The sequence below is a fragment of the Pipra filicauda genome, unplaced genomic scaffold (assembly GCF_003945595.2).
Source record: "Pipra filicauda isolate LSUMZ 115617 unplaced genomic scaffold, ASM394559v2 scaffold73_size2923735_pilon, whole genome shotgun sequence".
In the NCBI taxonomy this organism is placed as follows: Eukaryota; Metazoa; Chordata; class Aves; order Passeriformes; family Pipridae; genus Pipra; species Pipra filicauda.
This window is the reverse complement of record NW_024104909.1, coordinates 816,957-829,916: the sequence shown is the minus strand read 5'-3', so window position 1 is coordinate 829,916 and position 12,960 is coordinate 816,957. Positions and strand designations below refer to the sequence as shown.

The 12,960-nt window shown below is 61.0% G+C and overlaps 2 protein-coding genes across 6 annotated transcripts in view; both read right to left on the bottom strand.

The window, feature by feature from the left end:
- Positions 1-316: 316 nt before the first annotated feature.
- NUDT16L1 (nudix hydrolase 16 like 1) lies at positions 317-3,222 on the bottom strand. 2 transcript variants are annotated; one of them, XM_027750871.2, is made up of 3 exons: positions 2,971-3,222; positions 2,269-2,529; positions 317-1,311 (listed from the first exon to the last, which is right to left on the bottom strand). In XM_027750871.2, exons 1-3 carry the CDS (start codon positions 3,193-3,195, stop codon positions 868-870), a joined length of 930 nt encoding a protein of 309 aa, XP_027606672.1. In that variant the 5' UTR covers positions 3,196-3,222; the 3' UTR covers positions 317-867. The 2 variants fall into 2 exon arrangements, with proteins under 2 accessions (XP_027606672.1, XP_027606673.1); XM_027750872.2 differs by lacking the exon at positions 2,269-2,529 and having other exon boundaries at positions 2,971-3,218.
- A 493-nt stretch (positions 3,223-3,715) lies between these two features.
- MGRN1 (mahogunin ring finger 1) overlaps positions 3,716-12,960 on the bottom strand; it is a 52,676-nt gene continuing 43,431 nt past the window's right edge. Inside the window, exons 11-17 of one of the 4 annotated variants that reach the window (XM_027750899.2) lie at positions 11,364-11,473; positions 10,412-10,483; positions 7,785-8,008; positions 6,660-6,783; positions 6,162-6,207; positions 5,350-5,460; positions 3,716-4,262 (exon numbers count right to left, since the gene is read on the bottom strand). In XM_027750899.2, coding sequence (XP_027606700.1) covers positions 4,150-4,262; positions 5,350-5,460; positions 6,162-6,207; positions 6,660-6,783; positions 7,785-8,008; positions 10,412-10,483; positions 11,364-11,473 — 800 coding nt within the window. In that variant the 3' untranslated portion in view covers positions 3,716-4,149. Of the gene's footprint in view, positions 4,263-4,736; positions 4,782-5,349; positions 5,461-6,161; positions 6,208-6,659; positions 6,784-7,784; positions 8,009-10,411; positions 10,484-11,363; positions 11,474-12,960 lie in introns of all 4 variants that reach the window. The other 3 variants (XM_027750897.2, XM_027750898.2, XM_027750896.2) reach the window with 3 other exon arrangements.

The window sequence follows — 12,960 nt, the reverse complement described above, 5'->3', positions numbered from 1 at the left end:
AAATGGCTGCTCCCAGGCTCCTGCCTGGAGCCCTGGGATGCATGAGCCTGTCTGGACTAACCCAAAACCTCAACAGCTGCAGCAGGGCAGCACCTGAGCCACCCCACAGCCCCCCTGCCCCAAGGGGCTGCCAACAGCAGCCTTGTCCTTGTCCTTTGCCTCTGGCCCCATCTTTCACCTCTGGCCCTGGCACAGTCCAGAGAACAAACCCTTGTGGCAGCAGGAGCTGATGGGTGCTGCTCCCTCCCAGCCCTACCTTCCCCCAGCTCTGGGTCCTGCAGGCTCAGCCTCAACCTTCAAGAACAGTCCCAACTGCTAAACTTTCAGCAAAGCCATTTATTCCACTTTTCTGCTCCCACAGATCTCCAGGTAGGGCCCCACATGAGCACCCCTAACGCCCCAGAGGGAATTCATAGCACAGCTGCCCTGTTGCACCAGCACCCCAAGCAGGGGCCTGGTCGCTGACATGGGCAGATGTGCTTGACCAGCAGCCCCGTCACTCTGCTGTGCCCATTGCCAACACAGCCAAGTCAGCACGGGGCATTTAAAAAATTCATATGTTCTGTTTCTTAAAAATGGAAGGGGGACCTGACAGCAGCAGTGTGTCCCTGAAATCAAAGCATAATTCTAAGGCTCTGGCGCCCTCATGTAAGCACATGAACTCTCTGCAGGGGCTGTGCAGGTTGATCTGGGAAGCTCGCTAAGAGTTTAATGGCCATAAAAATAAATCGCTTTTCCCTGCTTCAGACAAACCCAGACCCTCCCGGCTGGGCAGTGTGGTCGCGTGGGCAGCCACTGCAGCCCCAGGTCGGAAAGGAAGAAGTCTCTTGGCTCACCCACTTATACTGGAGCGCACACACAGTGGGGTCACTCCATCGCCTCGGCCAATGGCTGCTCTGCCACCGCGTCGGCCCCCAGCCCCACAGGCTGCTCCAGCGCCTCGGCCCCCGCCAGCTGCTCCGCCAGGGCCTGGCCCTCCAGCCCCGCCAGCTGCTCGGCCCCCGCCTGTGCCATGCCCGGGTGCTCTGCCCGCTCCGCCAGCTCGTTGCCCGCTTTGCCCAGCTCGTTGCCCGCCTTGTGGCCGTGCAGGTGTCCCGCTGCCCCTCCCACGTGGTCGATGGCCGGCTTCTTCGGCTTCTGCGTGGCGGCCACTGCCTCGGCCAGCTTCTCCTCCGGCACCATGTTCAGGATCTTCAGGGCGAACAGCAGCTGGAACTTGGCAGTTCCGACGAAGGAGTTGGCCAGGAAGTTGGGCAGCCCGCCCATGCGGTCCTTCTGGGTGTAGAGGGGGACCCGGACCATGCCCATCACCTGCAAATGCACAGGGCACAGCTCAGCAGGGCCACGGCAGCACCAGCCCCCCTCTCCGCACCCCCCTGTCCCCACACCCTCACCCAGTGCCCGCCAGCCCACAGCCCAGGCCCACCCTGCCCCGCTGCCAGGTCCTGCCTTCCCTCCACACTAGCCCTGCCCTTCCCTGCCCTCAGCCCAGCTCAGCCCCAGTGCTGCCCCTTCCCGAGCTCCCCCAGCCAGGCCCCTGCTCTCCCTGCCCAGCCCCCCGTCCCAGCCCTGGCTCTGTTCCCCCATCCTGCCCCTTTGGGGGGGATCCCGCTGCCCCAGGCCACTATGGGGAGTGTCTCTTCCCCCTCCAGCCCCTTCCCCCTGTGGGGACACCACAGCTGCCCCCATGTCCCCCTCACCCAGGCCACAACCCAGCGCCCACTGTCTCTGCTCACGCGGCTGCCGACACCCACCGAGCGCCCGGAGGGCGCAGGGGGAGGCCCTGGGTCTCTCTCACAATGCCCCGGGGCTTCAGCCACATTCAGCTGCCCGGGAGGAGGAGGAGGAGGAGGAAGATGCCCCCGCACGACCCCCATGCAGGCCGGGGAGGACTCGGGTCACAGCGACATCACCACACCGCGGTCACGGTCCGGTCCAGGGCACTCAGCCCAGGGCGGGGAGGGATCCCCCCCAGCTGCAAACGGCCCTCGGCCACATCCCTTGGCCGAGGGTTACACGGGCTTGTCCCTGCGCGGGCAGACGCCAGGAAAGGCTGGAGCCGGAGCTCCCTGTGCTCTGGAGCCCGCGGCGCGACCCCAGCCGGCTCCTATCGCCGATGCCTCGGGCGGTGCTGGCACCTGCCGCCGGCAGCTCTACCTGCGGTGCATTCCCCGGCCGGGCTGGCCAGGGCCGCCCGGCAGACCCAGGAGGAAGCGGCGCCTTCCCTGGGCTAAGTGAGAGCTCGCACACCCCTCCCGGGTGTCCCACCTCCATCCCGTGGTCTCGGGAATGCACCGCGCTGATCTCGATGGCGTGCAGCTCTTCCAGGGTGAGCTGCCTGGCGTAGAAGTGTGCGACCACGCGATGTGGCCCCTCTGTCAGGTGCGAGCACAGATAGTCAGCTTCCGTCAGGCGCACACAGCCCAAACCCAAGCCCAGCACCCGATTCAGACCGTCCTCCAGGGACCAGTAACGGCGATCCACGAACCCCCCGGGAAAGCCCAGCAGTCCGTCAAACCGCATCTGCATCTGCAATAGAGGCGCAGGGTGTTAATGGGGCACGGCGGGGCCCCCGCCGGGGGGCGAGGAGGGGCCACGGAGCCTCCGGAGGAGCCGGAGGAGCGCAGGGGGCGCCGCGGCCGCTCCGGCGCGGCCCTTCCAGCTCCGGCGCATCCAGGACCGCTCAGCGACGCCGGCCCGGCCGCCGGGGCTCACCGCACTGCCCGCGGGCCCGGGGGCTCCCCCTGGGCTCGGGCCCAGCCTGACGCTACCGCCCTGCTCGGATCTCCCGCGGAGCCGCCCCCTCATCCACCGCCCCCGCACCCGCGGCCCGGCCCAGCCCCGTCCGCCCCGACGCCCTCCCGCCCCGCCCCAGCCCCGGCCCCAGCCCCGGCCCCGGCTCCGCTCCCGCTCCCGGCCCCGGCCCCGGCTCCGCTCCCGCTCCCGGCCCCGGCTCCGCCCGGCCCTCACCAGCACAGCGTAGCGCAGCGGGATGCGGCCGAACAGCATGCCCGGGTTGGGCGCGTACAGCATCGCGTGGCACGAGTGGCTCCAGCCGGGTCCGAGCCGCATGGCCTCGTAGCGCGTGAGCGGCTTGAGCTCGGGCACGCCGGGCACGCCGAGCGTGGGCAGCGGCGGCAGCGCGCCCATGGGGGGCAGGGGGCCCATGGCCGCCATCGTCCCCACGGCCGCCATCGCCTCGCGCCACCGCCACCCGCTCCGCGCACGCGCTGCGCCCACGGCACCGCGGGGGGCGGGACCGCCGCTCGCGCGCGGCCAATGGCGCCGCGCCGCGCGCCGCAGGGCCAATGGGCGCCCGGCGGGGCCCGCCAATCGCCGCGCGCGCCCGGGGCGGGGCGGGCGGCGCGCGGGCACCGGGCTGCGCGCGCCGAGCGCCACAGAGAGCCAATCGCAGCCCAGAGCGGGGGGGACGGGACGGGGCGGCGAAGGGCACGACGGGAAGGTGGCGGGGGACGGAACGGAGGACCCCGCCCACAGCGCCTTGGCCCCGCCCCAAGACATGGACACGCCCCTCAGCGGAAAGGTCCCGCCCTGATGCTCCCGGACCCGCCCCCTCAACCACTGGCCCCGCCCCTCGGTCCTTGGCCCCGCCTCCGCAGCCCCCGCTCCCTCCCGGTCCCCCCTGAGCCCCCCACTCCCCCCGGTTCCCCGCCCCTGTCCCCTCCCTGTCCCCCCGGTGCACTCGGACTCTGGCGGGGCTGCTCCACGTGTTTATTCCTACAAACATAGACGGGGAGGTGGGAGGGACGCGCCCCGGGCCCCCCCGCAGAAGCAGAACAAGGCACACGGCGTGGGCAGCGCCGGGCTCTGCGGGACGGGCCGGGGGTGACCCCCGCGGAACCCCCTCCCCGCGGAGCCCCGCGGCCCGGCACGGCGGGGAGGCCACGGCTCTGTACAGGGGCAGTGACAGCAAAGGGCTGTGCTCGGTGTGTACAAAATATACATCGGTAGTGTCCGTCCTTCATCTGCCCATCGGAACCCAAACCCCCGCCCGGCCCCACGGACACCCCCCACGGGAAACACGGCCCAGCCCCGACCCACCGCCAGGGAACATGCACGGGCTGTGCCGGCACCGTGTCCGGAGGGGCGCGGGCAGGGCCGGGGGGCTCCGGCAGGGCCCGGCCCCGCTCACGGGAGGCTCTGCTCGTCCTCCAGGTGCAGATGGGTCTGCTCGAAGAGAAGGGGCTGCGTGGGGCTGCCGGTGCCGCGGACGGGGAGCGTCTTGGTGTAGTCGGATGAACCTGGGAGAGGAGAAGGGGGTTCAGCGTCGGAAACGGGAGCCCTGGGGGCAGAGGAAGGGCCTGGCAGGGGGATCGGCCAAACCCTCCTGCCCTGGCTGGCCAAGGGAGACAGGGCTGGAGCCAAGTGCTCCATCTCCTCCGATGCAGGTTCAGCATCAGGGGTGGGACACAGGACACTAAGGGGACAACACACCCTCTGTCACCAGCCTGGAGACACCAGCAGGGTGTTCACGGTGCCAACGAGGCAGCAGAAGCCAGTGGGAAGGGCAGGGGTTTCTGCTGCCCTGCTTGGGGTCCTGGCACGCAGGGACAGCAGGGATGCTGGTGCCAGGCATGGGAATGGACCCAGGACAGAGCCTGGCTGGTTTGCTGCCCCTTCCTTCCCTGCTCCATGGCCAGGACCAGCCCCATTCCACATTCCCAGGAGGGCTCCTGCTGCCCCTCACAACAGTAAAGAAGAATGAGAAGACGTACCAGCTTACTCCTCTATACCAACAGAGCAGGAATCAGGACCCAGTGCTGCCCAAGACAGGAGGGAGGAAGGCAGACAGAGAGGGAAGGAGACATTAGAGAGGTAACTCAGAACAGACTGCGACTCTACAGAAGAGAACAGGCTGCAACGACAACAGTCAGAGGTGAGGACAGCGCAGGGGCCCCCCCCCGGCACACGGGACCCCTCCCCGCCGGGACGACACTACCCCACCCCCCAGGAACTGGCCCAGATGCTTCCCCTCCCTTGCCCAAAAGCAGGAGCACATTTGGGAGCACACAGGAGGCCTCTGTCACACAAAACTGCCATGGAGTGGCTGCAGCCCAGAGAGGAGGAAGGAGGGGAAGGACAGAGACACAAGGGTGAGGGAGGAGGAGAGAGAAGGCGGGGCAAGTTACCTCTGTGTTACCCCCCCCTCGCCCACAGCTCTGCCCAGGGGGAGGGAGCAGCAGCCCCTGCTCCGGGCAGCTCGCTCCTGCCCCATCTCAAGGCTGCAGCTGGAGCTGCCCGTGGGCAGGAACACACTCCCCAACTCCCCCAGGCCCCGGAGCCACGGGCACAGCCCCGCAGCTCCAGCCCCAACGGCACGGCCGTTACCTGGCAGGAACACGTCCACAGGGGGGTCGCTCTCGGACCGTGTCAGGCTCCGGCTCTCGCCGCAGCCGCCGTCCTGCAGCACGTCCTCCACCGAGGGCGGGCGGCCAGCACCTGCGGTTAACCAGCCACAGTACAGCCCCTCAGCCCCCAGCTCAGCCCCTCAGCCTCCCGCACAGCCCCTCAGCCCCCAGCTCAGCCCCTCAGCCCCCAGCTCAGTCCCCAGCTCAGCCCCTCAGCCCCTAGCCCAGCCCTGGGGGTCTCCTGGCCGGCACGGGTGGAGATCTTCCACATGAGGAAGCTCCCTGGCTCCCCCAGCCCCATAGAGGTCCCAGGAGAGCCATTCAGACTGGCCCAGGTCACGGTGGCAAAGGGCCACCTTTTCACAGGCTCATGGCCCAAAACGTGCCCATCACCCCTCTCTCACCCCGTCCCTGTGCCCTCTGGGTGCTGGCTGAGCACTAGAGATCCATCCCAAAGACATGGGGCACATCCTGCATGCCCAGTACTGTGACTGTGCTCTCACCAGGACCCCAATGGTGCAAGGAAACAGCCCATGGTGTGAAAAGCTCTACTTGTGTAGAGCTTAGAGCAAGGTGAGATGCTTGGCAAATAAACCAGGGAGATCTGTGGATTTTCTTCCCCCACTTCCCAGAAGAGACCCTGGCACCTTTCCCTGGTGAACCACAGAGGCTCAGAGATGGACTTTGGGGACTGGATGTTTCTGTTCATTCCCTAATTGTCCCCATCCCACCACAACAGCACTGGACACCAAGCCAAGGTCTGGCTGCACCCACAGCCAGGTTCACACCTACCCTGCTGCACAGGCGAGGCCTCCTCCATCTCTTCCCCTGCCACACTCTGTAAGGAGGGACAGCACAGGTTATTTCTGCAGCTGGGGGCCTTTGCTGTGCCATTCTCCTGCTCTGGCTTTCTCCAGGGAGCTGCACTTGGGGCCAGTACTTGTTCCAGGGCAGGACCAAGGGGCCACCCCCCAATGCTGTGGCACCATGGGCTGGGATGGAGGGGTTTTACATCCCAGCAAGGTCCAGCTCCCATCCCTACCCCAAACACTGCTCAGGACACTGGGGAAGGTAAGCTCTGACATGGCTCCAAAGGAGCGGTTATCCAATGCCTCTGCTCCCAAAGAGGGGTCAGGGGCACAGGGAGTGGCTACATCCTTCCCCATGGAGCCCCAGGGGTAAATAAAGCAGCCAAGGCTCTGAGCAATGGCCCTTCACGAGACACCTCCCCTGTCCCAGAAGCCCCCCCAGAAGAGCTCAGGGCAGCTCCCCAGCAGAGCACACACTCACCTCTGGAGAGCTGGTCTCCCTCAGGACCAGCTCACCCCCGCTCAGCGCCGGCTGCGAGTCGGAGTCCTCGGAGAGCTTCTCCTCATCCTCCTCGTGGATTGGGGACGAGGGGGACCGTAGTGTGCTGTGTGGCAAGAGAAACTCCATTTGCAGGGAACCACCAGCACCACAGCTCCTGGAGGATCTGGGGCAGCACAAGCCCACAAGCAGGAGCTCCCCGAATTCACCAAGGCCTCCTGTATTGGCTCCATGGGGAGCGGCAGCACAGCAGGACAGAGCCAAGGAGTGCCGAGCTTTGGCACAGCAACACAGCCTGGACAAACCTGCCTTTGCATGAGGCTCAGGTCCCACACTGCTCCTCACACCTTCTGGACTCCCTTCCCGGGGGAAAACTGGGCTGGAGCACAGGGAGGAGTGCCAGGAACAAACCCAGGCTGATCCTATCTCTACAGCCCTGCATCCTCACCTACACCCTCCATCCCAAAGCAAAAACAGGAGCCTTCAGACAACTACAGGATCTCAACTGAGCTCTTTGTGCTCTGAATTCAGGTCACTTCTCTCCCCATTCTTTTGCCCCTGTGGAGCTCCATGTAAAGCTGAAATCCAACAAAGTTTGGATGTCAAATGCAAATTGAGGGACTCAGTGCATTGGGAAGGAGACATTTCCATCCAAAGTCTTCCTTGTGAGAGTGCTGAGGCCCTGGCACAGGTTGCCCAGAGAAGCTGTGGCTGCCCCAGCCCTGGAAGTGTTCAAGGCCAGGTTGGACAGGGCTTGGAACAACCTGGGCTAGTGGAAGGTGTCCCTGCCCATGGCAGAGGAGTGGAATGAGATGAACTTTAAGACCACTTCCAACCCAAACCACTCCATGATTCTAAGATTAAATTCTCCTTGCTAAAAATACTATTTCTTTTGGTGGCACAGCCAGCCTTTAGGAGACACAAGCTGTAACCTCAGGCTGAACAGAGGGACGATGTCCCAGTTCTCTCTCTGGCACGAGTACCTGCTGGCCTCCTAAAATCCCCAGTCAGCAGCGAGGGGACCAGCCAGAGCCCTCTCCTGGCTCGAAGTGTATGTGGCCACAAGCCCTCAGGGCTTGCAGGAGTGTCCCTTGTCCCCATGCTGACCTGTCTGGAGACTTGCTGCGCTTGCCCTTCTGGTGGCCGCTCTCCAGGGCTCTGTCCATGCCCACGAGCGGGCGGCTGGCGGGAGGGATCCCATCCACCACCCCGGAGTAGCTGATCTCATCGTACAGAGGAGCAGAGGGGATGGAGGGGGAAACGGAGCGGAGCCCATTCAGCGCTTCCAGCAAGGAAATGGGCTCGTAGCCGGGAGGGATGTTGTCAGAGCTCTGCGGGCAAGAGAGAGAGGGGACGTTGGGAAAACATCACCAGGCGGGAACCCCCCTGGAAAAGGGAGGCCCTGCTGCCACCCTGGCAGGCAGCCCATCCCCACAGCCACCTCTCCACAGCACCTCAGCTCCTTCCCCTGCAACAGCCACTCATTCCCTCAGGGCTGTAAGGCTGATGATGCTCCAGGCAAGTTTCCAGAGTGCTGCCCAGAGACTGGGCATCCCAGCGAGCTGGATGGCGGCTGGGCAGCCCTCTGATGTACTTTCAAGAGCTGGGCAAGGAGAGTGAGAAAGTGGGTTTCCAAAAAGCTGCTATAAAATAAGTTTGGATTTTTTCTCCCAGAAGTTCCTCCAATGGTTCAGAGACCCTTCCAGCTCAATGAACACCTCACTTGTGCTTCCAGCCAAGAACATGCAGCTGTTTCACAGCAGCACCAGTGTCACCAAGACAGAGTTGAAGGAGGGAACATGTGCACCAGCTGATGGTTCTCAGAGCCTACTCCATTTCCACTTCTCCCATGTCCTCCCAGCTGCTAATGGTGGCTCCCTGCACAGTCACCTCTGCTAAAGGGCAGGAAAGGGATCACAGAACCACTGAACCCATAAGGGAGGAGGGAAAGCCACACCAATTCCCATTCTCTCTGTAACTCATGAAGCTGCCAGTCAAAGGAACCCTTGCAAAGCCATTAAACCAACATTGGTTAAAAACCCTCCTGATCGTAAAGATCCTGTGGACTCAGGGACAAATGGGGTTTATGCTGCAACCCAGGAGGCCATAAAGAGATCAGCCCAGCTTGATGCAAACAAAGAGGCAACACTGCAGCAGTCCAGACTGCATTAAACTGAGCTGTTCCAGCCCTTATCCTCAGGGAAGTGGTTCTAAGTTGTGCCTAAGATGGCACATTGCTGCTAAGCCTGGCCATGAACTCCTGTGAAAGCCTGATGTCTCTGTCACACAGCAGCAGATGAGCCTCCCCAGCAGCCTGTTCCAGCACAGCCACTAATCTGGTGTGGGTTCAGTGCTGAACTGACTCACCTGTGGTCACAGGAGGAATTAGGTCTGATGGGAAGGGTCAGTCATTGACCCTCACCTCAGTATTGGTCCTGTGCTGGTTTGAAGAGAACCAGCTCAGCTCAGCTGAACAAGGAATCGGCTCCCAGCTGCTGCCAGCTGTAGGTGGTGGGGCCAAAAGCCACCTCCAAAAGACCTTTCATCTCCAGACAGCAGTTCAGAGGTGCTATTTTGTCGACAGAAAAGTCACGGAGACAAACTCCCCTGGCTCATGTTTGGGACTTTTTCTCCTGCCTCTGCAGACTGGAGCCTGCAGGTTCAAAGGCTGCTCATTTTGGGTTGTTGTGGTGAAAGCTCAGGTTCCATGGCACAGCTCAGAGGCTGGAGGAGGATTTCTCAGCCAATGGCTACGAGACCCTCACTGCAAGTTACTGAGCTTTCAAACAACCCTAAGAGACACTGCTCTCTTCTGGGACACTTACACCACCCAGGAGCACTGCTGGACACTGGAGGAGGCTTGCAGAGAGCCAGGTCGTGCCAAAATTGCAAGAGCCTCATTACCTGAACCCTGCCTGGTTTTCTCCAGACCTGACAAGCCCAGCAAGCCACGTTCCTCGTAACACCGAGCATCTAGGTTGGCTTGAGCAAAATAAAACCTTGATATCAAGAACAGCCATAGCTGTATCTTATGGGAGTACACAGAGGGCACAAACCCTCTTCCTGACCTGGGGCCTCCTTCACCTTTCCCTTTCCCAGTTCCTGGTCCCCCACTGTTGCCATTCATGCTGTTCCCAGCACAGTGTTCCAGTTACTCAATCCCACACCAACTCAAAGAGTCCCCAGACAAGACAAGCTCCATCCCTCCTGTTGCTGTAAAAGCAAATCAGCCTCTTGCAGCCAGTGTTCCTGAAGGCAAGACCTGCTCCAGCTGTGCCTCTTTATCTACCTCTACATCCCAGCACCGGGCTGGAAACCACACCAGGATGTGCCCACACCAAACTGCCGAGGGGATGAGACAAGTGCAAGGAAGCTTTTGGGTGAGCCAAGGGGACAGCAGTTTGCCCACAGTCCTATGAAACTGTGAAAATATCTTGGTCAGGGACCATAAATCATCCAGGCTCAGGACCTGGGGACAGTCCCTGAGAGCCAGTGTCAGACCCTTGCGACAAGCTGCTTCCATCTCGCTTGTTGTCCACAGGCAAACCAGGGAGGTCAGTGGTGGTCCGTGCAGGGTGTGAGTGTCTCACTGCCACAGTGGAGGCAGGAGGTGGAGTGTCATAGCCCAGGCAGGGGCACAGGTCAAACCCAGCGTGTCAGCAAGCCCTGTGTGTGTGACTGCCTCGTGCAGGTGACACCGTGGGAGCCCAGTGCAAGCACCCGAGGCCACTTACTGTTCTTACTCCCCTCCTAGGCTTCCTGCTGGGCAGGGAGACAGAGCTCACCTTAAGGGACTTAAAGGGACGCTGTCGAGAGAAAACCATGTTTTAAAGAAGTTGTTTCTTGAGGTTAGTGACAGGAAGAGACACTCAGCATCTCCTTACCCCTCGCTGCAGGTGACAGCACCTGCTTCCTCCACACACCATGCTCTGCCTCACAGCAACCCTCGGGCTTTCTACCCTGCCCTGTTCCTCAGCCCCAGCTGAAAGCAGCAGGGCTAAAGCACTGCAGAGGGCAGCCTTTTCCTGTGACAGCATCTGTTCCCACAAAAGCCTGTAAGATGATCTACATGTGGTTCTCCTTCCCACTCTGATCTCATGTGTCCCACCAGAGCCAGCTGTTCAACAGCACTGCTCAGGCAAAGAGCTGCTGCCCTCACCACACTGGGGACATGCAGCTGGGACCTGAGGGCACCAGTGCCACTCTACCCATCCCACGCTCCCTCAGCTGTCTCCCAGCACACTCAGGGAGGCTGCAAAAAAGAGGCCTTTCTGAGAACCCCAGTGCCAAGGGCATTTCATTGGTGTGATGCCACACAGATGTGTGGGCAAGTCAAACTGTAACTCCCCTGCCCTGTTTTCCCAGCCCCAACCCTGTCATGCCCAGAGTCTGCCACTCTTCTGCTGGGACAGGCTCCAAGAAATCTTATCAGCCTGAGGTTTCTATGGATTTGTTTCCTCCAATCTAGTTGCATCACTAATCCAGGACCCCACAGTCTCGCAGGTTGACAAGAAAGGCTGCACTGCTCAGGAAGCCCTCGGTGCAGGGTCTGAGCCAACCTCCCGAGGTCCCTGGGACACCAGGAAGTGTCACCAACCATCAGGCCAAGCTTGATGCACCCACCAGCTGCCTGCTGAGGCCGAGACCAGCACCCAGGCTTTGTCCCCGGGGTCCCAAGGTACTTACAGAGTGCTCGTCATGGTCAACACTCTGTGCCAAGACAGGGCTGAATGACACCGGCGACAGAGCCCCCGGCTTCTTCCTCACCGCCCGGATCTGCAGCAGGGCACGGAAGGCTAGGAGGGAACACAAGGCAGGTGACTGCACAGCCCAGCAGGACCAGGCCATGCCAGAGCTCCCTGCCTTGCCACAGGCACGCTGTTGGCATGGGGCAGCTCCCCTGTGCACCCTGAGCACCCCAAAGCCAAGTGCTGTGGTCAGGCTTCCAGTCAATTCAGCTAGAGAGGGAAGAGATCTGCTGGCTGAAAAAGTCTGGGCACACAGAGTCCTTGTGGAGAACAGGTACAGTCATGGACATCCTTCAGGCCTGATACTGTACAAGAGTAGAAGCCCAGAGAAGTTGCCCTTAAGGGTGGGTCATTCCAATTCCAGTACGAAAAAACATGAGCTTGGCCTTGGGAGTGCACTGCAATCTACAGGATGGGTGGGGGGCTCATGTAAAACCACTCTGGGCTCATTCAGACCCCACAAAGCTCAGCCCTGGGGCCCAGCTGGCACTGGAAGCACTGTGCCTGCCATGGGCTGTGGTGGTGAGAGGCTCTGCGCTGGCTGCAAACCCAGCTGGAGGGTTAGAGCTGTACTCCTGCCTCCAGCACAGAGATCCCTTGGTCCTCCCACCACCACGGCTCTGATCTCCACCCCTGCCCACAGCCCCATTTTCTATCTGCAGATCTTTAATATTGTTAGTTCCTCTGTGCCAAGGGCGCACACGAACGAGCCAGACATCTGTTCTGATGCAGCTGTGAGGACTTGCCAGGCATTTCCCTGGTTCTTGTTGCACCCAGCCACTGCAAGATCAGCCTAGAGACAGAGGACAGAGGTACAAATACAACCTGCTCCCCTGCAGATGAGATAACGCTGTAACTGTTTTAAGTTGTGCCACTTATAGCCTAAGCTGTCTTCCTCTGGTAAGATCTTGCTTTTGGTTACTGTATCTTTGCCATGTTTGAACTGTTTAGACTTAGTTTCTCAGGCCAAACATCTGTCTTAGGCTCTTTTTTTCTTTTCCTCAGAATTATCAGTTAGAAACAATCAAATACATCAGAGACCAGGCAGGGGGTAAAACACATGATCTGCCTATTCCAGCAAAAACACGGGTATTTTCTCAGGAGATTCCTATGCCTCTGTGCTTTTGAGAAAAGATGTGGAATTCAGCAAGTGCTGACTGAGTGTAATTTTTTCCATCTTTTGGGAACTGAGCAATGCAATGGTTAAGCAGATCCTCCTAACTCCTGGCAAAGCAAAGGACTCCAATTTGACTTATCTCACCTCTGCCTCCTGGTGAAAGCAAAGTTATCAGAAGAAAAAAAAAAAAATCACAGAAAGTATTTGGACAGCCCTCCAGCGTGGCTGGCTGCTGTCTGGGCCAGATACCCTCAGGATAAAGCTTCTGCATCCCCTCCTTTGGGAGATTTTCCATTTTCCACACAAGAACTGCCAACATGGCACAGCTCAGAGCACCTTCACCTTCAGGTCCATCCCAGGGAGAGGACGAGTGGCCAGGGAGGCCCTGGGCAAAGAGCCATTCTCATCTCCAGGTGGG

Bases quoted from the DNA above. Each gene is read 5' to 3' on its own strand.
- NUDT16L1 (XM_027750871.2), bottom strand. From the start codon at position 3,195: ATGGCGGCCGTGGGGACGATGGCGGCCATGGGCCCCCTGCCCCCCATG. The intron at 2,530-2,970 runs GTGAGGGCCGGG...CCTCTATTGCAG, and splicing joins CGCTGCGCTACGCTGTGCTG to ATGCAGATGCGGTTTGACGG. The intron at 1,312-2,268 runs GTGGGACACCCG...GTGCATTTGCAG, and splicing joins CCCGAGACCACGGGATGGAG to GTGATGGGCATGGTCCGGGT.